The 27,548-nt window shown below is 34.9% G+C and overlaps 1 protein-coding gene across 1 annotated transcript in view; it reads left to right on the top strand.

Annotated features, from left to right (window-relative positions):
- Positions 1 to 27,548, top strand: part of LOC136040059 (guanylate cyclase 32E-like) — a 283,260-nt gene that overhangs the window by 58,401 nt on the left and 197,311 nt on the right. Inside the window, exons 6-7 of the mRNA XM_065724125.1 lie at positions 11,447 to 11,691; positions 14,644 to 14,789. Coding sequence (XP_065580197.1) covers positions 11,447 to 11,691; positions 14,644 to 14,789 — 391 coding nt within the window. The remainder of the gene's footprint in view (positions 1 to 11,446; positions 11,692 to 14,643; positions 14,790 to 27,548) is intronic.

The raw sequence follows: 27,548 nt of genomic DNA, 5'->3' as shown, positions 1-27,548 counted from the left end.
ATATAAATGACGACCGGGACACAGGGACACATCATTAGAATAATGAGGTATAGATCTGAATACGGATTGTTTTTCCCATGGACAATTATATGTTGCATGTTCAAGAGTCAGTAAACCTGACAATCTATTTATATGCACAGACAATGGGACAGCGAAGAATGTTGTATATTCGCATGTTTCACGTAGTTAAAAACATATATTTATATCTATCTCTATTCACAGGTGGGACACAGGGACACAACTACAATGGCGCGTAACTAATATGGCGCGTAACGTATTACGCGCGCGGGGGGGCTTGGGGGGGCGCGAAGCGCCCCACCAACTAGGTGTTGGGATGGCGCGAAGCGCCACCCCAACAGCTAGTCTTATATAAAAAATTACATAGATCTTGTTGAGAAGCTGAAAAGTCATAGTATAACAGAAAAAATATCTTATCTAGTTTTGATGCAATTTCCATGTACACTTCATGCGATGTCCATAAATGTGAACAGGCCTTACAAAGAAAATTAGAGGAAAATTCTACTTGGGCAAATTATAAAACCTTGGAAATTGACACAATAATGACGCTTGTTCGTCTTTGCAACAAGTTCTCTCTATATTTTATGTTTCGAAAAAAAATTTCCTTCTGGTCAAGGGCCTACCCATGGGCACTGTTTTGTCTCCTTTTTTGGCAAATTTTACATGGATTTCATAGAACAGTCTGCTTTGAATAGTTTCCCCTTAAAACACTCTCTGGTTTCGTTTCGTTGATGATATTCTTGCTGTTTAGGAACATGTTCAGGACTCTGTAAAAGATTTTTTGGCACATTTGAATTCTTTTGATTCGAATCTTCAATTTACAATAAAACTGGAAGATTCAGGAAAGCTCCCTTTCTTGGATGTTTTAATTATAAAAAATATTCCTAGCCTGGATTTTTCTATATATAAAAAGCCAACCCATAATGACCGGTATCTACAGTTCTCGTCAAATCACCCTCCTTGTGTAAAAAGAGGGGTAATAATTTCTTTAGTCGACAGGGATCTAAAAATATGTTCACGTAATCATGTAAAATCCGGGTTAGATTATGTTAAAGATATTCTATTCTGCAATGGCTACTCAATCAACCTCATTGAAAATATAATAGAAATACGATTAGAAAAGATAAAACAGGAAGCCCGTCCCCCTTGATTCAGTTACACTGGCAATTGAGAAAAAAACTTTCACTACATTACCATACGTCTCAAAACTCAGCGACAAACTTGGAAAAATTTAAAAAAAAAACATAATCTCTCTGTTTCTTTCAAAACTAAACAAAGAGTTGAACTTTTTTTCATCTCGGGAAAGGATAAAACGGACCCTATACTAGGTAGTGGTGTCTACAGAATCCCCTGTTCATGTGGAAAATTTTACATTGGAAGGACCCATCAACAACTAGGGGACGATTGCAAGAACACAAAATTTCAATAGATAAGTCCCTGATATTGGAAAATAAAAATGACAACTTTGATTCAGCTCTGGCCCAGCATATATACGAAAATCCTGACCATTTAGTTCTTTTTGAAGAGGCAACTTTAATATCTACCGCAAATGGTCTACCGCAATCTTTTAAAGAGGCAATTGAGATAAAATAAACATATAAATAGAAATTTGGCTATAAATAGAGACACGGGAGATATTTCCTTAAGCCTAATTTATAATAATTTAAAATTAAAAGACTCTATGAATATTTTCGCCTAGTCTAATTTAAGACAACCTGTCCGCATATCTAATGAAAACCGAAATTGTAGACAGGCGAAATCTGTTGCAAGGCAAAGGATACTTATTCAATCTAATTGGTAACTTCTCTTTCATTGATTTAAACTTGGTTTTGTTGTTTGAGTCAGTGTCTTTCTTCCTCTTGTGCAGTTCACTTATGTTAGATTTTTCTGTTGTTTCTTTTTTTTGAGCACTGAGGAGGACTTGGCGGAGGTCCTTGTCGAAATATTTGCTTGTTTTTCATATTTTGCTACTGACTGATAAAATCCTACTTTTTTCACCTATTTGTTTTTCTCTTTTCATTTTTTATTTTCTTTCTTGGTTTTCATACGTCATGCATAGCCAGTATGGTCTCAGAACATATTTAGCTATCTACTAGCTGTTGGGGTGGCGCTTCGCGCCACCCCAACACTTAGTTGGTGGGGCGCTTCGCGCCCCCCAAGCCCCCCCGAGCGCGTAAGTCGTTACGCGCCATATTAGTTACGCACCATTGTAGTTGTGTCCCTGTGTCCCACCTGTGAATATAGATAGATTTATATATGTGTTTCAAACTACGTAAAAATTGCGAATATACAACATTCTTGGCTTTCCCATTGTCTGTGCATATACAAAGCCGTAAGTACTAATAATGACGTCATATGCAAACGCTCTTTTTACAAACAAACAAACATGCATACACACAACTCGTTTTTATATAGATAGATAGATAGATAGATACAATACAAATTAACTGCGTAAAACTTGCGAATATACAACATTCTTCGCTGTCCAATTGTCGCTGCATATAAATAGATTGTCAGGCTTACCGACCCTCGAACATGCAACGTACAATTGTCCATGGGAAAAACAATCAGTATTAAGATCTATACCACATTTTTCTAATGATTGACCTTGAGCTTTGTTAATGGTGATTGCAAATACTAATCGAATTGGGAATTGCAATCTTTTAAATTGAAAAGGCAGATCCGTTGGAATCATGGGAATGCGAGGAATAAGAACAGCCTCACCCTCAAAAGGTCCTGTCAAGATTGTGGCCTCTACTAGGTTTTCCATTGTTTTTTTTTTTTACGGCAAGTCGCGTGCCATTGCAAAGCTTTGGTGGGTTGATATTTCTTAAAAGTATTATTGGTAAGCCTATTTTTAGTTGTAGCACGTGTGGTGGAAACCCTGAAAGATCTATGGAATTTAAAAATTCAGATGGATAATTAACCGCTTAATTTGGTTCCAAAACTGTGTCGACTGACTTGTAAAGGACTGCCTGGTCTCGAATCTTGGTCAAAACAATATTGTTGATTTCGTGGACGTCTATATTTTTGGGTGCAAGAATCGCTCTTTCACTTAGCCATTTATTATTTTTATAATTTTTTAGAATATTCGGAAATACTTTTTCAATCAATTCATATTTGGACGTCACTAAATTACAGAAATCAGCAGGTAGTTGTATACGTCCTGAAATTGAGTCTACTGGGAGCTTTCCGTTTCCAATTGCCAGCAATTGATCTGAAAATGTTTGACCAGAGTCATCATTTTGCAATCGGACACGCATATTTGTAGTTAATTTTAATATTTTTACGTGTGCCCATGAATTAGAATTTTTCAGGCAAGCACTCATTTCGTCTGCAGGAGTTGATCTAGGTATTATAGGTAATGTTTGCCTGAAATCTCCCGCAAGCAATATTAATGTGCTGCCAAAGGGTTTCGACTTCCCTCTCAAATCTTTCAAGCACTGATCCAGAGCCTCGAGCGATTTTTTGTGTGCCATTGTGCACTCATCCCAAATAATAAGTTTGCATTGCTGCAATACTTTACCCATCCCAGATGATTTGGAAATATTGCACGTGGGAGTTTCTGTAGAATGCAAATTCAGAGGCAATTTCAAAGCGGAATGAGCAGTTCTTCCACCAGGCAGCAAAGTTGCGGCTATTCCGGACGACGCAATTGCCAACGCTATATCATTTTTTGATCGAATTTTTGCCAGAATCAGTTTTATCACAAACGTTTTACCAGTACCTCCTGGCGCATCCAAAAAGAAAATTTCTCCAACGTTGTTATCGACACAATGCATTATCGTATCATAAATGTCTTTTTGTTCCGACGTTAACTTGGAAATGTTGTTTTGTACATACGACAATAGATCACTCGTACTGTAACTTTGTTAACGATCCAATTCTACACATGTCGAAACAGCAGCGATACGGTTAGGTGAAGGTATTCCCAAATCCTGAAGAGGTTTGTTTGCCATACGTACGCACAAATCTTCTATAATAACTAAAGTGTAGTTATAAATTTCTGATGTAAAATCAAAAGTCATATCTGACGTCTCTAACTGTTTTCGATGGAGTATATCTTCGGACATTTTTGACTTATATTTTTCCCATAACTCTGTAGGAGCTGATGGAGAGCAAGTTGTTAAAATGATGCAAAACAATGCACGAATTTGACTTGGGGTTGACGTTTCGCACGCGTCATTTATGCAGTTATCCTAGTGTTGGTCATTCTCCAATAAATTCAGAGCTTGGCATGCACTACGGTAAGTGTCATGTATAGTACCGTTTACAGTTCTCAAATACTCAAAGGATGTCGGACCGGGTACATTCACCAAAAGCAGGCGTAGAAAGAAGCATTCATGTTGATTGGGGTGAACGGTGTAGAGTCTTCCTATCGTGGTATCTTTGAAGATGGTAGGTTGGCCGTCGACTGACTTACCCTGTTTTCGACGTTCAAATACTTTATTTTTAGTATTCCACGTGTAATACGAAGGCACTTCAGTATACAGCAGTTTTTTTGCAAAAGAATCATTTTTGCAAAGCGAAACAAAAAGCTGTTAATGTTGTATCCGGTGGATTCAGGGCTCTTTGTTGCACGATGGTTTCCGTGAAATAAACACGTTGACCATTCTGTAAATGTACCGCTAAGTGAACAACAGCTGGACTACGTTCATGTATCGGAAATGAAAGAATTCGCCAAACAGCTTCATTACTGCTTAAGTATCTTCCAGCCTGATATTGTACGATTTCGTCGAAATCTTTGATTTCGGGCTGCAAGCCAAAAACTGCCATGTCACTGCCTTTGTTGACGTATTTACATATGTATTTGATTGCCTTTACGGAGTTACAGTATTCAACGTTTATGTGTGCATTAAATGTTTTTGATAATAATGGGGAATATGGAACAACCCACTGGTTATCTACTTCGATAGTGGTACCGTTACGCTTCTTTATTATTGCTGTTTTACCGCCATCTTCAGTAGATCTTCTTCTATATTGTGGGTAACCATCATTGCCAGTTATTGTGTTTGATACTAAAAGTCGAGGATATTAATTTGTGCACCTTCCTTTGGCCATGCATGGTGAATTTTCGTTCAGTGCACCGCAAGGTCCATGCATCATATTTTTTACAATAATATCATGTAACCCCTTATCGACATTTTTATCAGGTATTTCAGCGGAAATCACATCATCAATTTCGTTCGAAGTAATTTTTTTATGTAGCCAGATTAGTATATGTGTGTGTGGCAAACCTCGTTTTTGCCATTCCACTGAGTACATCCAGCATCGCACTGACCCAAACACTTCAAGTTTTACTATGTAGTTTATAAGTGATTTCAACTTTTGCCGGAAGACACGGGCCGTAATGTCATGCCTATGAACCGCCGATTGTCCTTGAAGTAAAAGCTGCAGTATCTCGTCCCAAGATTGATTACATGTAAATGTAAAAAATAAATCTGGACGACCATAGAGACGAACATACGCAATAGCATCTTGAGCATATTCATGCATATGACGGGGGCTGCCAGCATATGACGAAGGTAAAATTGTTAATCTTCCAACGTTTGTGGTATTACCGTCATTTATAACTGCATCTCGCAAATGAATGTATTGTTCAGAGCGGAGCTTGGTCTGATTCAGGCGGATATATAGCAAACGTTCTGATTCAATTTTAGCATACATATCAACGACAAATTGGTGAAACAATTCACGGTATTTTAAAATATAATTTTCTTCATCCTGTCGAATCATTAGTCTATAGGAATAATAATGCATTGTACTGCATTTCTTATTCATTTCTTTGTTCGTGGCTGGATTCATCAATTTAATATTAAAGTGATAGCCGTCGGCTCCATCCCAAAAAATGATAGGATATTGTAGGGCATCGTAGCATCGATGAGTTTCAGCAATTCTTAACAACTGAGCGTTTCGCTTATGAAGAATAATATCTCGAGGTAAAAACTGATCACCGACCATAACGATTGCCACTTCGTCGATAGTTGGAGCATTGTATCTACGCACATGTTGGCCAGGAGGCGTTTTGTCAGCGGAAATAACAATTTTATGCGTATCAGTAGGCATCAAATCGATGGCTGTTTTGAACAGATGCACTAAATTATTATTTTCGTGGAAAAGATGTTGCAATTGGGAAACGATTGTCCTTTCAACGTTGGGAGAAATTTCGCAACGTGCATTCAATTCAGAATTTCTATCACTGATGAAGTACGATTGTAAAAATTTATGATCCTCGCCTGAGAATGGTAGAAGGGACCCGGCTCTATGATAAATTTGCCCTTTTACTTTGAAAGTAGACATAAATTGATCTGGATTTTCGATTTGGGCTCCAAACGACGTCTTTTGGAAACATGAGTTGTATTTTCTGATTTTTGACAAAAAACGCTTAGATTCTGACGTAGTTCCAGTAAGGAAAGTCTTCAATGGCTCTGGTGGTGCAGCCAATAGAGGAAGTTTAACTTTTCCTGAGGCGCAACACATTCCCATTGTTTCACCATTGAATTTCAAGGCCTTGCAATAGGGACAAATTTTAGACATAGTCCCGATTTGAACACATCTACTCAAGCTATAATCATCGACTGGGCTGTACCTGAATGGCAGGCGATAACTTTCAGGTTGCTCTGATTCCTCGGCACGCTTTCTTTTCTTACTTTCTCTATCAGCAGCAAGCCTGATTTCTTGCTGTTCTTGTGATTCCTCGGCACGCTTTCTTTTCTTACTTTCTCTATCAGCAGCAAGCCTGATTTCTTGCTGTTCTTGTGATTCCTCGGCACGCCTTCTTTTTTCACTTTCTCTTTTAGCAGCAAGTCTGCTTTCGCGTTGCTCTGGTAGTTCCTCGGCACGCTTTCTGTTCTTTCTTTCTCTATCAGCCTCAAGCCTGTTTCCTTGCTGTTCTTTTGATTCCTCGGCACGCTTTCTGTTCTTTCTTTCTCTATCAGCCTCAAGCTTGTTTCCTTGCTATTCTTTTGATTCCTCGGCACGCTTTCTTTTCTGACTTTCTCTATCAGCAGCAAGTTTTTTGGCATAGACTCTTTAAGCATCTTCATCGGCTTTTGCCATTGTAAGTTCATCAGTCATTTTAAACTTAAACATTAATAGATTTCTACGTGAACATATATGTCTTAAATATCTTTAATGACGTCACCGTCATAGCAAAAATGACGACAACTAACTTCATGATTAAATATCTTTAATGACGTCATCGTCATAGCAAAAATGACGACAACTAACTTCATGACGTCAGTCGACACAGAAATATGACGTCACCTGACAGACTGACACACAGACAGACAACTTATTTTTATGTATATAGATAGATATATATATATAAAAATAAGTTGTCTGTGGATCTGTCGAGTGACGTCATGTCGTCATGTCGTCATGAAATTAGTTGTCGTCATGTTTGTTATGACGATGACGTCATTCAAGGTATTTAAGAAAATCGTTTAAAGACAAATTTTTAATTGTAAGAAGATCGTGGACGGAAAAATGTTTAATTGTAAAATAACTGAAGAACCTACAATGGCAACAGCCGAGGAAGCTGCTCAAAGAGTCTATGCCAAAAAACTTGCGGCTGATAGAGAAAGTAAGAAAAGAAAGCGTGGCGAGGAGTCACAAGAACAGCAAGAAAACAGGCCTGCGGCTGATAGAGAAAGTAAGAACAGAAAGCGTGCCGAGGAATCACAATATATATATATATATATATATATATATATATATATATATATATATATATATATATATATATATATATATATATATATATATATATATATATATATATATATATATATATATATATATATATATATATATATATATATATATATATATATATATATATATATATATTATATATATATATATATATATATATATATATATATATATATATATATATATATACATATATATATATATATTCACAGGTGGGACACAGGGACACAACTACAATGGCGCGTAACTAATATGGCGTGTAACGACTTACGCGCGCGGGGGGGGGGGGGGCTTGGGGGAGGGGCTCTAAGTGCCCCCACCAGCTAGGTGTTGGGGTGGCGAATCGTGCCACCCCAACAGCTAGTATATATATATATATATATATATATATATATATATATATATATATATATATATATATATATATATAATATATTACAATTATACTTTATAATTTTATTAATTTCAGAAGTTACTTTATTCAGAAAAACAAGGCAAGCGATTTTTATTTTCTTGGGAAATTTTACAGCGACTCTGTTCCAAGTCCCCAAAGATCATGAAAATAAAAGATGATGAGAAGGGAAATTCTCGAAGGTACAGAATAATAGAGTATATAATCATTCCTTGATAATACGGTTGAGTTACATCAATATGGAGATTATAAAGCGTAATAGAAATGAGGTGAAGGAAAATAAATGATTTTCCTTTGTAGTAATGCTCGCCTCCGGGAGACTTTTTGAGTAAAGTTCTTCCAAAAGCTATTTAAATGGCTTCCTTACACCTTTAAATAAAGCTTGAATCTGACCTTATTCGTACCAACCAAATTGAGCACTTGTTTTTGTTTTTAGAATATATTTTTTTTATTTTTTTATTTATACACAAACTGAAGGTAATTGCAGTTTATTCCAAGTCTCTCATTCCATGGCAATGAAAATTAGAACAAAAGAAAAAATACTTAGATACTAGACACTAATATAAGCATCACTTTCTTATATATCACTTTAATGGCCATACTTTCATTCTTTTTTTTATTTTGGAAAGTATTATCGTATTCTTGGAAACATGTAAGACGCAGGGAAATAAAGCAAAGGGCTAAGTAAATGGTTATAAGCAATTCTGAATATCTGAAAAATGCAGATTTTGACCCTTTTCCCTTTCGTTCTATATCAGAATATCATTAAACAGTAAAGAAGAGATATCTACCCATTAATTCTATTTAGAATCTGTATGTTAGTTTCCTTGGTTCACCTCTCTGAGGTAGTTTCGTAGGTCAGCCAAATTATTCCTTAAGCACCTCCTAGAAAGAAAAAAACGATAGTACCCTTTTCAATACCTGATAGGTTCCTAAAGAATTAAGTTTACTTGCTTCTTCTTTTTGAAATTCTATACCAGCAGAAAAAAGGAAAAAATTTTGAGTCAAAAGAGTTTTTTTGTAGGTCAAATTTTGTTTCCCTATGATTTTTTTTTGTCATTAAAATCATCTAATTGCTCATTTCATTTTTTTTATTTCTAATTCTTATGATTATTATACGAATAATCATAGTCACTTTCGAGTAGGCACTCCTTTTTTGTTTAGCGAATTTTCAAAAAATGTAAAAATACATTTGACAAATGTGGGCGAAAATATGAAGGTTATTAAAAGATATTTATAGCAAATACTGGTGATTGCCTGCATAAGAATTTCTACCTGCGTCAGCTAATCACTATCTTGAAGCGATCATGTCAACTGCGATCAAAAATGCTGTAAAATTTCCCCAGAAAATAAAAAATCGTTTTCCTTGTTGTTTTCTAAATAAAGTAACTTGTGAGCTTAATAAAAATTATAAATTATAATGTATTTTATTATAAATATATATATATATATATATATATATATATATATATATATATATATATATATGTATATATATATATATATATATTATATATATATATAATGTATATATATATATGTATATATATATATATATATATATATATATATATATATATATATATATATATATATACATATATATATATACCTAGTTGGTGGGGGCGCTTGGTGCCCCCCAAGACCCCCCGTGTGCGTAAGTTGTTACGTGTCATTGTAGTTGTGTACGCCTATTTTTATTTGTAGCGCGTATGGTGGAAACCCTGGGAGATAGAAGGAATTTAAAAATTCAGATGGATAATTAACCGCTTCATTTGGTTCCAGAACTGTTTTGAGTCTACTGGGAGCTTTCCGTTTCCAATTGCCAGCAATTAATATGAAATTATTTCATCAGAGTCATCGTTTTGCAATCGGACACGCATATTTACAGTTAATTTTAATGGCTTTACGTGTGCCCATAAAATTAGAATTTTTCAGCCAAGCATTCATTTCGTCAGCATGGGTTGATCTAGGTATTATAGGTTTTGTTTGCCTGAAGTCGCTCCTTACTTTCAGTTAAAAAAAGCTTGTTTTTATTCATTTTATCTTTACTAAGTTTGTTCCAAAGCTTGGAAGCTCTATAAACAAGAGAAAAAGAAGACCTACTAGAAACAAGTCGATGAACCTCAATATTTCCTCGCATCCGAGTATCGTGTTGTTGAACATCTGACCTTTGACAAAATATACCTGCAAAACAATCTGAAAGACCCTCATTACGATACTTATGTATAAAAATCACGCAATCCGACTGCAGGCATTATATTTATTTAACTATCGACCGACCTCATAGTGAAATGTAAGATAATTAAGGGTCATTTTTAGTTTCACCGTCGCTTTTTTTTGTTTCATTTAAAAGCTTGCTTTTAATAAAATCAATTTCTGCCAATACTTTATATAATTTTAAGGCTTATCTGCAATATCGGGGTTCTGCTGCTCTTCTCGGTATTCCTCAAAATATTAAATTTGTATTTTAAACAAGGTGCTATTATTTAGTCAAAACATCAGCCATAATAATACGAAAAATTATAAGCTGTTAATAGTTTATAATAGCAACTGCCGCAGTAAAAGTTGCTTTATCCCCACCCCTCTCCCTCTGCTTTCAAAACATTCAAAGGCCAAGGTCATTTATGCTTTACAGAAAACGATGTGTGTTTCTAACATTGTGTTTTTATATGCCACAAATTTAATGGACAAATTATTTTGCAGTATGATTTTATTTGTTGTAGCCTATAATGCGTTGTACCAGGAAATCAAAATTACTCACCTACAACTTTTCGGAAATAGTTCATACGATCGAAATACAACCTTTAGTGAGTGTAAAGGAGGCAAAATGAGAATAAAATATTACTCCAAGGATATGACTAAAAGAATTTTCTCATATCTATTTCAACAATTTTATACTATAAGCTCTAACGGGACACATAATCTCTCGAGGACTAATTAGTAAGGTAAATTATTGCACTATATGTTTTTAAATGATCGAAACAGCCTATCAGTCAAATCTGGGGAACAGCTTTATGGACAAAGGGTAAAAAAGATGCTGCTAAGATTACAAATCGTTTTCAGTAATGCACAAATGAGATTCTGGCCTTTACAAATTTAAGGAGCTGGTAGCCTTAGTTATGTCTAACTTATGGTAGCTTAAAGTTCGAATTGGCTATTATTTGGCTCCTTACTTTATTTTTAAAAACTTCTTCTTTCTTGAACTTTTTAAAATTAATTTGTATAATTAAGCAATTTGCCAAATACTTTTTCAACAAGATTGAACTTTATACCAAAATTAAAGTAACTTTCTTTTAGGTGAATATTTTGTTGTCGGAGTGGATTTGGAACGCTATGAGTCCGACAACCCTGTTAAGTACATGCACAGCTTTTATAAGGAAGAACCTGAGCCTCAAGTGGTTGAGGCTTTCAAAAGCTATATTGGAATTATGTCTTCACCACCTTTAGATTTCGAGCTTTTTAGTCACCATGTCAACAAGTATTCAAAACTGCCCCCGTTCAACTTTGAAGACCCATTGGCTAGTCTAGGAGGCTTAAAAAGAGTAAGTTTTTCTTATAATTCAAACAGGGCAAAAATTGCGTTTCAGTTTAAAAAAAATAAGTTTTTTAAACTGAAAGTATGTAGCAGCATTAAAACTTAAAATGAACAGAAATTATTACGCATACGAAGGGGGTTGCATCCTACTCAACACCTCGCTCTTTACGCTAAAGTTTTTTGTACTTTAAAAAAAAGTATCATATTGTTTTAATTAAACGGCCCTTGTGTTTCTGGAGTCATTCTTAAAGAATTGGAACAAGATTCAAACTTTGAGGCTAAGAGCGAGGTGTTGAGGGGGGGCAACCCCCTTCATATACATAATAATTTCTGTCCGTTATAAGTTTTAATGTTGCTCCTTACTTTCAGTTGAAAATACTTGTTTTTTTATATTTAATTTCTGATCAATTTTTAAACAGTTCCAGGAAATCTGGCCCCACCTCCAAGGAAAGCCCTCCTCCCCCAGGAAATATCCTCTGCACAGTTCAATCCCGGTTAAATTTTACCCTGGACAATTACTCTTAACCATCCCGCGTGTAAAATTGAGACGGAGAGAAGGAAACAAGACTTAAAAAAAAGGATTTTGTATAAGAATTCTGGCAAATTCCCTCAGTGTATGCTTCCCCTGACAAGTTCACTCCCCGGAAACTTCCCTCCCCATAGAATATTCTCTCTTGGGAAAACCCCCAGCTGGAAATTTGCCCCCTTCCCCATCTGAAAATGTGTGCACGCATCCCAGTAACAAATACTATGCGTATACAATGGGCAAATTTACTAACTTAAAGGTATTCTCGCTGTGGTTATAAGGAGGGCGGGGGGTCATTTTATACCCAAAGTTATAGTTATTGGATCTTTCAACTATGATGACGAAAATGGCTGTCTTAAAATTTTGATCGGGTGGTTTTAGGAAAAAGGGGCAGGGGAGGGGGCCTGGTTGCCCTTCAATTTTCACTAAGTTAAAAAGGGCACTTGAAATTTTAATCTCCGTTTGAATGAGCCCTTTTCCAATATTTAAGGATCAATTAATTGATATATTTACCCCTCGGAAAAAAATAAACACCCATCCGTGGGCTTTCTTCTGGCCTTTTTTAAACTAAATTCCACATTTTTACAGATAGGAGGTTTTATACAGTAGAGTTCTCTGTTACGCTGAATCTGATGGTTTGATTTTTATTAAGATCACTCGACTTTTAGGTAGTGTTTTCCTTGTTTTCGGAAAATGAGGAAAATTTTTTTTGTCTCGTAACCTTTTATAAGTAAGACTAAACTTAATGAAATTTATATACTTGAAATCAACATAAAAAGGCGATTCTTTTGATATGTCTATTGGTATCAAAGTTCCGTCTTAGAGTTTCGGTTACAATTAAGCCTGGTCGCTCTTTACAGGTCGTTACCACGAACTGTTTGATTAACGCTGAGTCTACGGAAGTGCTTGGAAAATAGCGGTATGATATTCTAGACAGTGGTACGTTTTAAAGCAATATTATCTAAAGTGGGTGCTACAATAGCCTTTAGTGGATACCATGGCCGAAAGTTTTGAGTGGAATGTAAGCCTTTTGCTCATGCCTTATTTTTAACTTCCTATATGAGCTTAATTAGGTGTGAAACAATATATCGAATAAGAGAATATTTTTGACCAAATTTGGAAAGAACACAAATAGGGGTTCCGTACAAACAGACATCAGTAGCTTCGTGCAGAATATTGACATATTTTTATCATAATTTGCTAATTTGTGTGCTGCTGCTACAAATGGTCATAATTTCACTTTTCGTATTAAAATATATCAACCTGGATCTATGTTTTAAAAGAAAGGATGGAAGATTCTTTCTAATGCTTCACATAGTTAGTTCTTAACTTTATTTTGAATTTACGACTTTGGCGTTTTTGGATTTACCATAAAATCTGAAATTTGCTCTAAGATCACGCTTCCTAGGTATAGTTGTGACAAAAACAAAGCAAATTGAATGATGGCAAATCTTAGGTTCTGTACATATATATATATATATATATATATATATATATATATATATATATATATATATATATATATATATATATATAAATTATTAATAAATATCATATTAAAGAACGTTATTGAAATTTACAATGTTCTCGATTGACTGCTTTTACTACAATGGTGAGATTCTTAGATTTACTATCTGTGAACGCTAACCACCTAATGTAGTAGATTCAGCAGATATCATGAACATTCCAGGTGTGTCACTAAAGAAGGAAGTCCAGCAAACCGTAAACGACCAAGAAATCTGTTTTTGGCAAGCCCAAAAGAACCAATCTATGTATTTGAGGTTTTACTTCCAAGCTAAAAAGCGCTGAGTGGAGGAGGAGACTAATTTTAAACATGGATTGAATCGAGAGGATTGAAAGAATTTGTTGTTGGTGAGGGGGATAGTTTAGATTTTGGAGAGAAAAGATAATTATTGCGAAGAAAGTTTAGGTTGGCGACCAGCCCGTAGTTTTTCCCCATGCATGGAAGTTTAAATGAGAATTTATTTCATTTTGTTTCCAAGTGTAAAGAGCTGTCTGAGTTTCAGAATGAAGATTTTGGACGAGTATTTGGGAGTGAATATTGGTTAATTTAGTGGATGTCTGAGAGGATTGCGTGAGCTGATAACAAAAAACGGGAAAAATTTGGAATTTCAAATCTTCACAGTGCGCAAGTACATTTAGCGCAGTGGTCAACTTTTGCCTACCTGGATGTTGATTTTGTCCCTAAATATTGCGAGGAAAATCGATGTTATTGACCCGAAATACAGTTAGTGATTTAACTATTCTTTTCTAGTTAGTTGCTACGTGTCAGTTTTAAATTGAGATTTTAATGCTGCTCTTAATCTACACTGCCTAACTCCCTGTTAGAGAGACAATAACCGAACTCCCTGTTAAAGAGACAATAACCGAACTCCCTGTTACAGAGACAATAACCGAACTCCCTGTTTTCAGGCTCCTGTGGAAGCTGCATATCTCTTTGATGCCATAATGCTATATGCGGCAGCTGTAAATGACACAATATTAGCTAATGAGGATCCATTCAATGGGACTCAAGTCTCTCTTAGAATGAGAAATAGGACTTTGGATAGCGCCATGGGGTAAGTCTGATATTTGCCTTATAGAAAATTAATCAAAGAAAAATTGTATATTGGCTTTTACAAGGTTGAAAAAGAAATTTTTTCCGAGGGACAGCCAAAGATTTGTAGAAGGATTTTTGGTAACATTTGAGTATATGTCTTTGTCTGAACTAGACACTATATTAGCAACTCATCAAGTTTTTATTCCTTGGACTTTCAGACTCGCTTCAAATTGAAATTAAATAAAAAAAACAAGTTTTTCAACTGGAAATAAGGAGCTACATTAAAACTTAAAACGAACAGAGATTACTCCGTGTATGAAAGTGGCTGTTCCCTCCTCAACGTCCCGTCTTTACGCTAAAGTTTGACTCTTTCTCTCAATTGTATTTTATAAAACAGTAAATAACTTTAGCGTAAAGAGCGGGATGTTGAGGAGGGAACAACCCCTTTCATACACAGAGTAATCTCTGTTCGTTTTAAGTTTTAATGTCGCTCCTTACTTTCAGTTGAAAAACTAGTTTTTTTTATTTAATTTCTGAACGTTTTTGAATTAATGCATGTTTAATTTTGGCTCTCCGCAAATGAATAATTAAAAGGAAATTGGCGCATTAATGTTATTTTTTTGCTCAATGGCTTTCTCTTAGTTTTGATCAGACGATTTTGAGAAAAGGGGTGGGGGAGGAGGCCTAGTTGACCTCCAATTTTTCGGTTACTTAAAAAGGCAAATAGAATTTTTAATTTTTAACAAACGTTTTTATTAGTAAAAAATGTACTTAACTTACAAATTCACTTACGTAGCTAACTTCTATATTCGTATATTTTTATTATGTATATGAGGGGGTTTGCCCCATCGTTAATACCTCGCTCTTTAGACTAAAGCTTTAATTTTTTCCCAACTCTTTAAGATTGACCCCTTAATCAAAGAGGCTGTAGAATCAATAGTTGAAATTACTAAAAATACTTTAGCGTAAAGAGCGATGTATGTAGGAAGAGATGAACCCCCCATATGCGTAATAATCTCTGTTTGTCTTAAGTTTTAATTCTGGTCCTTACCTTCAGTGGAAAGACACTTTTTCATATTTATTTTTTCATTGTTTTTTTTTTAAATAGTATTTTTTTAAATAAGTTGTTTAAAAAAAATATATTTTTTTTTAAAAATCCCCCTGAAAAGGTCGGTACACTTCCAAATAACCATTACTGTATGTAAACGCTGGTCAAAGTTTGTAACTTGCAGCCCCTCATCCGGGGACTGTGGGGGATTAACTCATCCCCAAAGACATAGTTATTATGTTTTTCGACTATGTTGAACAAAATGGCTATCTCAAAATTTTGATCCGTTGATGTTGCGGAAAAAATGACCGAGTGGCAGGGGACCTAGGTGTCCTCCAATTTTTTTGATCACTTAAAAAGGGCACTAGAACTTTTAGTTTCCGTTAGAATGAGCCCTCCAGCGACATTCTAGGACCACTTGGTCGATACGATCACCCCTGGGAAAAAAACAAAACAAACAAATAAACACGCACCCGTGATCGGTCTTCTGGCAAAAAATACCTAAGTTCCACATTTTAGTAGATAGGAGCTTGAAAATTCTAAAGCAGGGTTATCTAATACTCTGAATGCAATGGTGTGATTTTCGTTAAGATCCTATAAGTTTTAGGGGGTGTTTTTCCCTATTTTCCAAAACAAGGCAAATCTTCTCAGGCTCGTAACTTTTAATGAGTAAGACTAAAATTAATGAAACTTATATATTTAAAATCAGCCTAAAAATCTGATTCTTTTGATGTGTCTATTAGTATCAAAATTTCGTTTTTTAGAGTTTCCTTTACTATTGAGCCGGGTCGCTCATTATTTCATGACACTCATCAAGTTTTTATTCCTTGGGCTTTCAGATTCGCTTCAAATTTAAATGAAAAATGTAAAAAGATAGAAATTGTCCTGACTAGAATTCTTACTATTGTTATTTAATTAATCATTCCACCGTTAAGGAAAAAGATAAAATCCTTAAGGTACAAAAAGGGGAAAAAACTTTGAAAAAGAGATTTTTCAGAGAGGCAGGTAAAGATTTGGAGAAGGATTGAAAGACACTCATCAAGTTTTTATTCCTTGAGCTTTCAGACTCGCTTCAAAATGACATAAAAATATAAAAAGATAGCAATTGTGATGACTAGAATTCTTACTATTGTTATTTAATTAATCATTCCACCGTTAAGGAAAAAGATAAGAACCTTAAGGCAGGAAAAGGGGAAAAACACTCTGGATAAGAAATTTTTTCGAGAGGCCGGTAAAGATTTGGAGAAGGATTTTTGGTACCAGTGGAGTACATGCCTTCTGAGCCAAGTTCTGTAATAGTAATTTTTCACTTCATTAAACCCATAAAGTTTCTATTCAAAGGTTTTCAGCTAAATTGGTTTACCGGAAACTATTATATAATTGATTATTCCGTCGTTGAGGAAAAAGACCAAATCCTTAAATCATGAAAAGATGAAAAAACATTGCAAGGGAAATTTTTCTAAGAGGCAGGCAAAGATTTGGAAAAGGATTTTCGGTAATGATGGAGTTTACGTATTCTTCTGAACTAAACACTATAACTAGATCTACGTTGCATGGGTGACGAGAGGTGCTGCGGCAACCTTTGTCCGGCTTTTCCGACTAAAGTGTTGCGAGAGCAACGCTTTGGTTTTGCTTCCTCGCTTCGATTTAACGCTGAAGTTGTTAATCTGTAAGGATCTTAAAATAAATACTAGGTACAGTAACTCCCATAAGTTTCAAACCCCTCATTGTAACCAGCAAAATTTGTAAACTCCTCATCGCTGAATATGATTGTAGCCTAACAGCCGATTATTACTTACAAGTCCCCTACATGTCTTACCACTGGAACCAAATTGGTCTTACCATCAAATACACCGGAAACAAATAATTGGTACACCAACTAGCAAAAGTTTCGAACCCTTCATTGCCTAGGATGATTATAAACTAGTAGCTGACTGTTGCTTAAAACTCCCCGATACCACAATCGGTATTGGCCTATTTTTGGTTTCAGTGTTTACCTTACTACTTAACTTGTCAACCCCTTTAAACTTTCAAACTGGTATATCTCATGAAGGAATGTTTCTGCAAAAAATGGATGACATTTACTTTGATCAGCTCATCAAGAGCTAGCAACTGCCGTCGAGAAAAAAAAATCTACCTGTCTTAGTTCAAAAGTTGACTTTTTTGCCGTAGGCCAAGTTTCTAACGTCATGATTTAGAAAGGAGCAAAGGACAAACTCTAATTCCTTTAGCAATGAAAGAACTTTTAAAGTTTAAGTGGAACTTCTGATACCATTTCTCTACCGCAATCCCAAGTGAAAAAAACCGAATGGTAAACTTAGCTGAAATCACGAGCAGAAATGGGTAGTTTTTGGCCTCAGGCAAGAATTCTACGAAGCTTTCCGAAATGCAAAGTCATATTCATTAGTTTGGCCTAAGGTCCACACTTTACGTAAAAATCGCTGAGGTCAAACCCTTACCACTTTCTAGGAATAAGTTGAAATCGGGGTACTAGGAAAAAACAAAGAAAAAAAACACGACAAAACCAAAGTGTTGCTCTCGCAACACAATAACAAAATTTTAATTGATTACACTTATCAAATTTCTGATCACTGGATTTTCAAATTCACATCCAGTTGTTAGCAATTTTGTTGAATAGAATCCTTACTACTGTTATTTAATTGAGTATTCCGCCGTAAAAGAAAAAGATGAAATCCTTAAATTATGAAAAAGGTGATTTTAAGGGCTTCCTAAGAGAGTGAATGGATTTTCAATGAGGAGATCTTTTTTATCCCTCCTTAAGGTTGCTTAGGAACCATTGAAATTCTTCTAGAATGAAAGGCAAGTAAAGAGCGATTCTTGTCGATAGAAACTGGAATTCCAGAGAAACAAGATCTTGATAACATTATATACATTAAAAACCTCTGCTTTTCTGGGGATTGTTAATACCTCAATGCATTCCGTTTACGTTTACCTAACAATAGCATAAGTAGCATAGCAATAGTATATTACAATAGTATAGTATATAATTACCTAAGTACCAGCAATTATTACCAGCATAGTACCAGCATAATTACCAGCAATAGTATATAATTACCTAACAATAGCATAGTATAAGTAGAAGTGTGCAAATTGTAAGAAAAGGAGAAAATCAAAAGAGAAGAGAGATTTTGAAGAAAATTTCTATTTACGGAGGTTCTGTGCCCCAATCTAAAAAAAAAATAAAATAAAATCTTTATAGTGACCGTCACTGCATTGACTTAGTAAAGACTATTAGTAAAGACTTAGTAAAGACTTAAAGTAAAGACTTAGTAAAGACTTACTAAAGACTTAGTAAAGACTTAGTAAAGACTTAAAGTAAAGACTTAGTAAAGACTTACTAAAGACTTAGTAAAGACTTAAAGTAAAGACTTAGTAAAGACTTACTAAAGACTTAGTAAAGACTTAGTAAAGACTTAAAGTAAAGACTTAGTAAAGACTTACTAAAGACTTAGTAAAGACTTAGTAAAGACTCCCGTGCATTGTAATAGCTTTTACTTGGGACTATCGTATACGATGGAGGCTCATAGATATCCAGGGTAGGGTTTATTTGATCTCAAAGCATCAATTTAAGCAGCTTTGAAGAGCCGAAATCGATTGAAAGGTAATTATCTGACACCCCTTCAGTGCCCTTCAGTTTCAGCTTGTTTTAGATCAAAGCTTCGAGAATTAGTAACTTATAACGGGTTGGTAGTGTAACTCCCAGGCTAAGAAATGTAACTCCAGGCCTAGGATGTAACTCTTTTTCCACAAAACCAGTTTTTTAGGTGAAAGTAAAACAAAATCCACTAAACCAAAAATGAGGGAAAATAGAATCTAATAATGAGAAAGAACGTCCCAAATTCACCTGGATCAATAAATAACCGCTGTAAGAGATTTAAGATATTTTATATGCCCAAATATGCGAAATGCTTTATTGGGAAAAAAATTGGTAGGTTTCTATTTTTATGTACATGTGAATATTTATTATATTTGTTTGAAAGTTCACTGGTAGACCTAAATACAAAAAAGAAGGCATGTTACATCCCGCTGAAATAATAAGATATTTTTAGTCTGCATCATTAAAGGACCTAAAGTACGTTCCCTAGGCAGGTGGCCTCTCCAACCCAAATTCAAGACCATGTGAGGGAACTTAGATTATCATAGACTCTGATTTATGCTAGTTACTGACTAATTCAAGTGACCGGACAAAATGGTTTCTTTTAACAGTTTGGCAGGAGGAGGTAGGGCTGCACGACCTGGTTTGCCGATGAGCTGGCACACGATCGCAATAAATGGGAGTCAACAATAAGGAGTGTTATGGCAGCAGAGGTGCCAGCAGAGGTGCTCATATCTGGTCCAACATCCAATACAAGAGTGGAAGCAAGTGCTTTCTCAGTGTTCAGAGCTCCTGTCCCTAATGGTCTTGATGTCATATCAGAGTAGATAGTGTGCTTTCACACACCCTTCCTGTTTACGTTTCCCAGATTTCTCCAGGTACCCATTTAGACCTGGATCAACTCTGGCTGAGCTTACAGAGTCACGCTATTTACCCCCGGTCCCAAACTAAATAAGTGGGTAAACCAGGACTCGAACCCTAGCCCTGTCAGACAAAAGATCCCGAATCTAGCCACCAAGCCGTCAAAATAGAGATAAAAGTCCACAGGACGAAATATAGTCCTAGGTATTTAAAAGTGTATGTGGTGTATGGTGTGTATTGTGTGAGAGTGTAAAGAAAATTGTGCCACCTTTATTAAAAATTTAACTTACATTAAGCTAAAATTAACAAGAAAAGCTTATATCGCAAGACTAGGAACTAACCCTATTGTTGAACTCTCTCAGCCAATGAACTGGAAACTATTTGTGATCTTGAAGTAATTATTTTTTTCTTTCAGTATAAAAATCTTTTGTTTTGCTTGTAACATTCTAGTTTATCTGCTGATGACGGTCACTGCATATTTGATCGAAATATCCAGAACTTTTTGTATCTGTTTTCAATGTCTATTAAAAAGGCTTATACCTTTTTAAACTTTACTTGTTTGTAATAAAGTCCCACGGACTTTTATCTGCAATTTATTCTATTAGCCTATTCCGTAACTCGTTATTAATTGAACTAGATAATGTGCCCTCTTTTGTCGCTCATAGAAATCCTTTGACGATAAGGCCTTTCATCTCAAAATTGTTGTCGTTATATCTTTGAAACCAAAGACAATTTCCTTTTAAATATAATGTCTGCCTAGAAATTATATTTCTAGGCAGAAATTATATTTATTCTGAAATTAATTATGTTTCTGCCTAGAATTTTCTGTTTATAAATAATTTCTTCTTAGAGTTTATTTTCCCTTTTCAAGTTTCGGTACTTTGTTCTTCTGCAGCCCTACAGTTTTGAGTGGCTCTTACAATACCTACGTAATTTTCTCTGCTAAAAGATTAAGTTGTGTTACATTAAGTTGTGTTAAGTTGTGATTAAGTTGGATAACTTTCCGTTGATAAATAATTTCTTCTTAGAGTTTATTTTTCCTGTCCAAGGTATCCCTAAAATTTTAAGCTGTTCTCACAATACCTACGTAATTTTCTCTGCTAAGTTGGTTAAGTCTTGTTACGTTAAGCTTAAACTTTTACACTTAAACAAGTCTTTTCTTGCACACCGACGTAAAAATCCATAAGACCGTCGTCACAATCATAATATTAAAAAATTGAAAGCGTTAAATGGAGGTGGATATTCATGCTCTGATCAAATTTGAACGGCTTTCTTGAAAAAGTTCATCAATTAGTTCATCAATTCAAGGTTTATTAACTAAACGGTCAGAAATTCCAATTTGTTGCTTCTGTATTGAATTTTTCTGTTCCCTGGCATAAAAATATGCTTGTAAATACTTTAAGTAGGTAGGAAGGACTTGAGTCAACTTGGCGCGGCTTATTCTACGGGCAAAATTTGCTCAGTATGATAGTCTTAAGTTATGGTTTCTGTGTTTATGGTTTTTGGTGCTTATGGTTGTATGTTTCTGTAATTATGGTTTATGGTATGAGGCGTACAGCGATGTAACCATTGGTTTTTCTTTTACGGAGAACAGTAATTTTACCGTCATTCAATAACTGAGGTTCAGCTTTTATCCGGTATAACTGAATTTGGTGCTTCGGTTAAAAAGTTTGTGGTAACGAAAAGTCATTAAGGAGCGACTCGGCTTAATAGTATCCAAAACTCTAAAAACAGAATTTTGATGAAAATAGATTTATAAATGATACCCATCAAAAGTCTTAAGAAAATTGCCAGATTTTTAAAAAAAGTGATGAGACACCCCCAAAAAGTTAAGAAATCTTAACGAATGTCATACAATCAGGTTCAGCTTCTTGGACGATACTAATGATAAGATTTCAAGCTCCTATATACAAAAACTGGGATTCTTGCATAATTTTTTGCCAACAGAAAGAGCACGGACGCGATTTTATTTTTCGTTGTTTTTTTCCCCAGGGCTGATCGTACTGAATCAGTGACCCTAAGATATCGTTAGATGGCTCATTTGATCAGAAATCAGAAGTTACAGTGTGCTTTTTAAGTAAATAAAAAGATTGGTGGGCAACCAAACTCTTTCCCACGCCCCTTTTTCCCAAAATACATCAGATCAAAATTTTGAGATTACCTTTTGATTCAACAAAGTCTTCACAAAAGTACTTGTTGAAAAGTGATAAAAAGATTGAAAGGTCCAATAAATACACCTTTGGGAATGACATGACCCCCATAATATCTAGGAAAAAGGCTGTAAGTTAGGCATTTGCCCATTGTTTACACATAGTATTTGTTATTGGGAAGTATAAGGAGATGTTTTTTGGAGGGGGGATTGTCTCCGGGTATTATCCATGGAGAGGCTTTTTAGCGATCAAGAAAGTTTACAAAGGGGTATTTTACAGGTAAAATTTTAGACAGGGGAGGGGGGATTTTCTGGAATAGTTTGAAAAACAGTCAGAATTTTTTTTTTAATTCTCAAGCTAAGCAGTTTTTTTTTTAACTGAGCAAGTTTTCTTTTAAACTAAAAGAAAGGAGCAGCATAAAAGATTAAAACAAATAAAAAATATTCCTTACATGAGGGGGCTGCCCCTTCCTCTACCCTCACCCTTTACGCTAAAGTTTGACGTTGGGGCATAATTCTGTAAAAAAAACTGCTCAAACACAAGGATCTTTGAATTATAATGAGAGTTATTATGAAAGAGCTTTATGACCTTAGCGTGAAGAGCATGGGTCGAGGAAGGGGCAGCCCCCCTCATATACAGGATAATTTCCATTGGTTTTAATTTTTAATATTGCTCTCTACTTTCAGTTTAAAAAGAATATTTTTTTAATATTACATGGATCTAAAATCGCAACAGAAACTCGCTATTTTGGTTACCCATGAAATCTCAAGGATATAAATTCAGATGGGCCCATTGCAAATTTTAGTACTCAGGAAAATCAATAAAGTAACACGCATGACAGGATCGCTTATCCAATGGGTACCAATGAGAAAATTGTTTGCAAGTTTTCCTACGAAAATATAAGCCAATTACATAAATAAAAGCAAAAATAATTCATTTATGAATCATTCATTTATATTAATTCATGTATTACCTCCACCTCCTCAAGGATCCGGACAAGAATAAAACAATTAAGTTTGCAATGAGGAAAAATAAAAAAAAAATCTCGCCGCACCCTTTGGAGCACGATTAAGAGAATTGTCAGAACCGAAAAGTAATTTATTGGATTTTTAAGGATATCGGAATTATCAAGCTGCTATCCTGATTTTAGCTCCCTTTGGATCCCAAAATTAGGAAATTTCTACCCCAATTTCAATTCCCAAAGATCATCGGGCCAGGTACCAAAGACCAAAATTTAGTGAGAACATTTTTTTTTAGTAAGTATTTTTTTGCTGTTCTTTGTAATTATTTTTTAAAATCTGCTTTATATTTCCTTAGCTAAAAAATGTTTTGAAAGGGTTATGAAGCACATGAAAATAGAGAAGTATAGACTTTTTGATCATTCTCTAACAAAAAGTCTAATTAAAGTTTTATGGCTTTGCCAAATGAGTAAATTTAAATTAATAAATTTAATGAGCCCAATACCAGGACCACATAAAACACAAAAAAGCTTTGTTTACTTGTATTTTGTAAGAGTCAAATAAAATTTTGGGGTTTGGGATTCAAACCAGGCACTTTCCTGGATACAGCGTGTTTAAATAGCTAGTATTTTTGGTGTAAGTTTGAAATTAATAAATTTAATCAAACAGTTCGTGGTAACGAACTGTAGTAAGGAGCGACCCGGCTCAATAGTAACCGAAACTCTAAAACATCGAATTTTGATAATAATAGTTACATCAAAAGAATCGAATTTTAATGCTGATTTGAAATATATATGTTTCATCAAGATCAGTTGAACCCATCAAAAGTTACGAGCCTGAGAAAATTTGTTTCATTTTAGAAAACAGGGGGAAACACCCCTTAAAAGTCATACAATCTTAACGAAAATGCCACCATCAGGTTCAGCGTATCAGAGAACCTTATTGTAGAAGTTTCAAGCTCCTGTCTACAAAGATGAGGAATTTCGCATTTTTTGCCAGAAGACAATATCACGGATGCGTGTTTATTTGTTTCTTTATTTGTTTTTTTTTCCCCAGGGGTGATCTTATCGACTGAGTCGTCCTATAATGTCGCGAGAGGGCATATTCTAACGGAAATGAAAAGTTCTAGTGCCCTTTTTAAGTGATTAAAAAGTTGGAGGGCACCTAGACCCCCTCCCACGCTCATATTTTCACAAAAGTCACCGGACAAAATCTGAGATAGCCAATTTAATTATCAAAATCGAAAAACCAAATAAGTGTGTTTTTAGGGACGAATTACTCCTCCGCTGTCCCCGTGGGAGGGGCTGCAATTTACAAACTTTGACCTGTGTTTACATGTAGTAATGGTTACTGGGAAGTGTACAGACGTTTTCAGGGGGATTTTTTTTGGTTTAGGGGGAGAGTTGAGGGGGGGAGTTACGTGGAAGGATATTTCCATGGAGGAACTTTTCATGGGAGAAGATAATTTCAATGAAGGGGGCGCGGGATTCTCTAGCATTATTAAAAAAAAAAACAATGAAAAAATAAATATGAAAAGTTTTTTCTACTGAAAGTAAGAAGCAGCATTAAAACTTAAAACGAACAAAAATTATTACGCATATGAGGGGTTTGCCTCCTCGTTATACCTCACTCTTTACGCTAAAGTATTTTTAGTAATTTCAACTATTTATTCTACGGCCTTTTTGGTTCAGAGGCCATTCTTAAGGAATTGGGACATTTAAGCTTTAGTGTAAAGAGCGAGGTATCGACGAGGGTTGAACCCCCTCATATACGCAATAAAAACATACGAATATAGAAGTTCGTTACGTAAGTTAATTCGTAAGTTGCGGATAATTTTTACCAATGAAAATGTTTGTAAAAAATTAAAAGTTCTACTTGCCTTTTTAAATAATCAAAAAATTGGAGGGAAACTAGGCCTCCTCCTTCATCCCTTTTTTCTCAAAGTCTCTCGATAATTGCAATTAATTAATATGCAAATTTTGTTTTAATTATTTATGTGCGGAGAGCCAAGATCAAAACATGCATTAATTCAAAAACGGCCAGAAATTAAATAGAAAAAAACAAGTTTTTTTAAATGAAAGTAAGGAGCAACCTTACTTTCAACCTTACTTACTGTTTGCCTGTATTTTTGATTTACTTTTGTACAATTCAAACAAAATATTGGAGGGGGGGGGGTTAAAACCGTGGACTTTCCTGGATACGGCGTTTTTAAATAGCTAGTATTTTTGGTGCAAGTTAGAAATTATTAAATTTAATGGTATCAATTACAGGTCTGTATTTGGGATTTTTGTTCGGGGATGTGCGGAGGGGGGGGGGGGGTTAGAGTTTGCAAAAACCTCTGGAAAACACCCCAAAGATTTGTTTAGATATACGTTTTTTTACTTTTGTGCTAGTCAGACAAAACCTTGGAGATGGGGTTCAAACCAGGCATTTCCCTGGATACTGTCTTTGGAAATAGCTAGTGCTTTTGTGTCAGTACAGATCCAGGACTTTGCGAAATATCCTTTCTACCGGTAAAAATAATACTATAAAGCTTCTGAAACATTAAGTAAATAAATCTAAAATCAAGGGTGTCCTAAAAGCAAATTTTAAATATTTACAATTCTATGTCTTCAACAAATCCAATTTATAGCCAAGATTGATTCCTTTATACGTTAGCATTTCTGAGTATTGTTGGAAATAATGGTTTTTCACTGCTTTTAAAAACTTAATATATTTTTTGCTGTTCAAATATTGAAAAGAAACTCTCGGAAGGCTTCTCTTAATATTCTTCACCGACTTGTTGACAAATCCTATCATAAGTGATTTCTAGGGAAGAAAGAAAAGTGGAAAATAAAATGTATTAAAAAATCAATAAAAAACCTAAAAAATGGACTAAGGATAATTTTCCTTAATTTCTTAATTAATAACTGAATTTTTTCAGACTGAAGATAAAAAACGTTGAATAATGTAGTACGCAATCAACAAAATTATTAATCTAATAAAATACAATATAATTACTTGGACTTTATTTAACATAATAAACGAAAATATAAACTTTTACAATATAAATCATTACACTAGGGAAAAAATTAATTTTGCTAACGTGTAGCGATTAACTGCATGAATATACCTAAAAGGATCCTCAACTAATAAGTTAATAAACAAAAACAAATAAAAAAATCAATAAATATAACAATCACCTTCTCCCAAATACCACCCAGGGCAACGCTTATGCCACGGCCCGTCCTACGTCTTCTTCAAGCAGCCAATAGTGTTTGGCTTGTGTTTGATAATCACCACCAGTAAACAGATATTTGAATCTGAAGTGGAATATTCGTCTATAAAGGTTTGATCTACGAAACAGTCGGAGTTAAGGCTCTTAGATACCCGAAAGAATCCCCCTATCTCGTCCATTACAAGCCTTTTTTGTGACCATACTATTAAGTATTCATACTATTCAATCAATTGATTGGGCGGTGTCTCCACAACTTGTACAGCTTTGATAAGAGATCCGCATAAACGACAGAAAATTAAAGACCAACGCCTTTTTCCTGGAAGTCTTAGAAAACCGTTTAACTTCTCCTGTATTCTGCCAGAGGTAGAGGTATTCTATTGCAATTTCCAAAATCATTAGAAAGCAAAAATTTTGTCTTTTGATTGAAGGAAGCAGAATTTTCATTTTAAAATTTAGGAAAGTGCAGTCCTTAAGCATATTGTAGTATACCTGCTTAGTAAACATTAAAAATCAGCTCAAAGGACGTCTCATTGAATAATTTGACAGCTTCGGAAGCTTCTCGTTGTGCTAACTGCCTTGATCGAAATGTTTTGGAATACAGGATGCACATTTTTATACCCTAAGTACATTGATTAGACAGCGTTTTGCTTAATAATTAGTAAAAGACTGTAAATTTCCTTTGTTTTAAACTAGCCTCCAATTGTATATATTTAAGATCCCCCATCAATTTATACTAAAATTGATGTGTAAACTGCCTGTGGGGCTAATGAAATTTGCTTATAGACCCTTTGTCTTTGAGACTTCCATCTGACGCGGAGACTCGCAAGATTAATGTCACCACTTCATTGGGTCAGCCTCTTAGATGAATTAAATAAAAAAAAACAAGTTTTTTTTAACTGAAAGTAAGGAGCGACAATAAAACTTAAA

The sequence above is a fragment of the Artemia franciscana genome, chromosome 20 (genome assembly GCF_032884065.1).
Source record: "Artemia franciscana chromosome 20, ASM3288406v1, whole genome shotgun sequence".
Lineage (NCBI taxonomy): Eukaryota > Metazoa > Arthropoda > Branchiopoda > Anostraca > Artemiidae > Artemia > Artemia franciscana.
The sequence above is the reverse complement of the archived record's forward strand: the minus strand, read 5'-3'. Positions and strand labels throughout refer to the sequence as shown.